A 2844-nucleotide genomic window follows, 5' to 3' on the forward strand; every position below is an offset into this window, starting at 1 on the left:
CCTAGACTATGCCCAAGACGGCGCCAAGCTAGCCGAGTCGTTGGTCGTAGCCGAGGAGCGGCACCAACTCGACCGGATCGTCGCCTTGGCCCAGGAGGCGTCGGCCACCCGGATGCCGACCGAGGAGCCGGCCGACGAGGCCGTGTTCAAGCCCTCCAGAGAGACCACGAAGGTGAAGCTGAACCCGGAGGATCCCACCTGCAGCAAGTACGTTGTCGTAGGCACCTGCGTCGACAGCAAATAGGAAGGCGAGCTCATCAACTTCCTCCATTAGAATCGGGATATTTTTGCATGAACCCCCAAGGACATGCCGAGTATCCCGAGGAAGTACACCGAGCACAAATCCACGTCCGCAAGGATGCCAATCCTATCCGTCAACCCCTGTGATGCTTTTCCGGAGAGAAGAGAAGGACCATCAGTGAAGAGGTCGTCAAACTCTTGGCGGCCAGCTTCATCATGGAAGTGTTTCACCCCGAGTGGCTGGCCAACCCAGTCCTCGTCCTGAAGAAGAACAAGACCTGGCACATGTGCATCGATTACACCAGCCTAAACAAGGCCTGCCCCAAAGACCCGTTCGCCCTCCTGCGACTCGGCCAAGTCATCGACTCCACCGCCGGGTGCGAGCTCTTGTCCTTCCTGGATGCCTACTCCGGTTATCATCAGATAAAGCTGGACCCGGTCGATGCCTTGAAGACGTCCTTCATCACGCCTTTCGGGGCGTATTGCTACATCACCATGTCATTCGGTTTGAAGAATGTTGGCGCCACGTTCCAGCACTGCATGCATAAATGCCTGCTGCCGCAACTCGGCCGCAACATCCACGTCTATGTGGACGACATCGTGGTGAAGACCAAGCAGCACCTCACGCTCCTCGACGATTTGAAGGAAGCCTTCGCCAACCTGCGCGAGTACAAGGTCAAGCTCAACCCGGAGAAATGCGTTTTCGGCATCCCGACCGGAAAGCTACTCGACTTCCTCGTCTCGGAGCGCGGCATTGAGGCGAACCTGGACAAGATCAAGGCCATCGAGCGCATGTGCAAGCCGGCTCGGCTGCGCGATGTCCAGAAGTTCACCGACTGCTTGGCCTCGGTCAGCCGGTTTCTCAGCCGGCTGGGCGAGAGGGCCTTGCCCCTGTATCAACTGATGAGGAAGACGACGCCGTTCGAGTGGAACGACCGGGCGGACAAAGCCTTCCGGGATCTCAAGCGCATGCTCTCCACCGCGCCTGTCCTGGCCACCCTGGCTGAGAAGGAGCCGATGTTGCTCTATATCGCTGTGACCTCGTGGTCAATCAACACGGTGATGGTGGTCGAGCAACCGGAGAAGGGCAAGGTTCAAGCCATCCAGCGTCCCGTCTACTACTTGAGCGAGGTTCTCTCCACCTCAAAACAAAACTACCCGCACTACCAGAAGATGAGTTATGGCGTATACTTCACCATCAAGAATCTAAAGCAATACTTCCAAGAGCATGTCATCACAGTGGTCAGCACGACCCTTCTCGGCGAGATCATCGGTTGCTGGGATGCCTCCGGCCGGGTCACCAAATGGGCGCTTGAGCTAGCCGGCCACACCATCCTCTACGAGCCCCGCACCACGATCAAGTCCCGGGCTTTGGCCGACTTCCTCGTCGACTGGACCGAGACCCAGTACCTGCCGCCACCACCGGACTCGACGCATTGGCGCATGCACTTCGACGGCTCAAAGATGCGACTCGGCCTGGGGGCCGGCATCGTGCTATCCTCCCCCAAGGGTGACCGGCTCATGTATGCGCTACAGATCCACTTCGCCGCCTCCAACAACATCGCCGAGTACGAAGCCCTTGTGCACGGCCTCCGTCTTGCAAAGGAACTAGGCATCCGGCGAATCCTATGCTTTGGCGACTTAGACCTGGTCGTCCAACAGTGCTCCGGCGAGTGGGACGCCCACGACTCCAACATGGCAAGCAATCGCTTCCTCATCGCACGCGGAGAATGAGGCAGCCAACATGCTCGCCAAGATTGCCTCATCCCGGCAGTCCATTCCATCGGGCGGCTCCCTCGAGCACCTGCACAAGCCGTCCGTCAAGCCGTCTCCAGACTCTGAGTCCATCCATGCCCCGGATGACCCGGCCGCGCCTCAACTCGGCCCGGGCACTGCTCCAGCCGACCCGGCCGCGCCTCAACCCAGCCCTGGGGCCTCTGAACCCAGCTCGGGGGCAGCCACCCCGGAACCCGTTGTCATGGTCGTCCTCACCGGGGTCGCGGCACCATCCTGGGCCCTGCCCATTTCGGAGTTCCTGGAGAATGGGGTCCTCCTGATAGATGAGACCGAAGCTCGGCAAGTACAGCGCCGAGTGTCCGCCTACAGCATCATCAACAACGAGCTCGTCAAATGCAGCTCCATCAGCGTGTTCCAGCGCTGCGTCGAACAGGACAAGGGCATTGAGATCCTCCTCGACATACACCAGGGCAAGTGCAGGCACCACGCCGCCTCGTGATCCCTGGTGGCCAAGGATTTTCGCCATGGTTTGTACTGGCCCACGGCCCTCAAAGACGCCGAGTCGCTCATCCTCAAGTGCGAGGGATGCCAACGCTTCAGCAAGTGCAGCCACCAGCCCGTGTCGGCACTCCGGACCATCCCGATCGCCTGGCCCTTCGTGCTCTGGGTACTCGACATGGTGGGACCTTTCAAGACCACTCGAGGCGGCATGACGCACTTGCTGGTGGCGGTGGAGAAATTCACCAAGTGGATTGAGGCAAGACTGATGAAGAAGCTGGACAGTCCAACGGCCGTTCGATTTATGAAAGATATCACGGTAGGCTACGGCCTGCCGAACAGGATCATCACGGACAACCGCACCAACTT

At 59.5% G+C, this 2844-nt stretch overlaps 1 protein-coding gene across 1 annotated transcript; it reads left to right on the forward strand.

Moving 5' to 3' along the window:
• Positions 1 to 1984: 1984 nt before the first annotated feature.
• Positions 1985 to 2476, forward strand: LOC147971701 (uncharacterized). The gene has a single exon (XM_087524085.1). The coding sequence runs from the start codon at positions 1985 to 1987 to the stop codon at positions 2474 to 2476; it is 492 nt and encodes a 163-aa protein (XP_087380211.1).
• The last annotated feature ends 368 nt before the right edge of the window (positions 2477 to 2844 follow it).

The sequence above is a fragment of the Triticum urartu genome, chromosome 5A (assembly GCF_056163025.1).
Source record: "Triticum urartu cultivar PI428250 chromosome 5A, HENAU_Tu73, whole genome shotgun sequence".
NCBI lineage: Eukaryota > Viridiplantae > Streptophyta > Magnoliopsida > Poales > Poaceae > Triticum > Triticum urartu.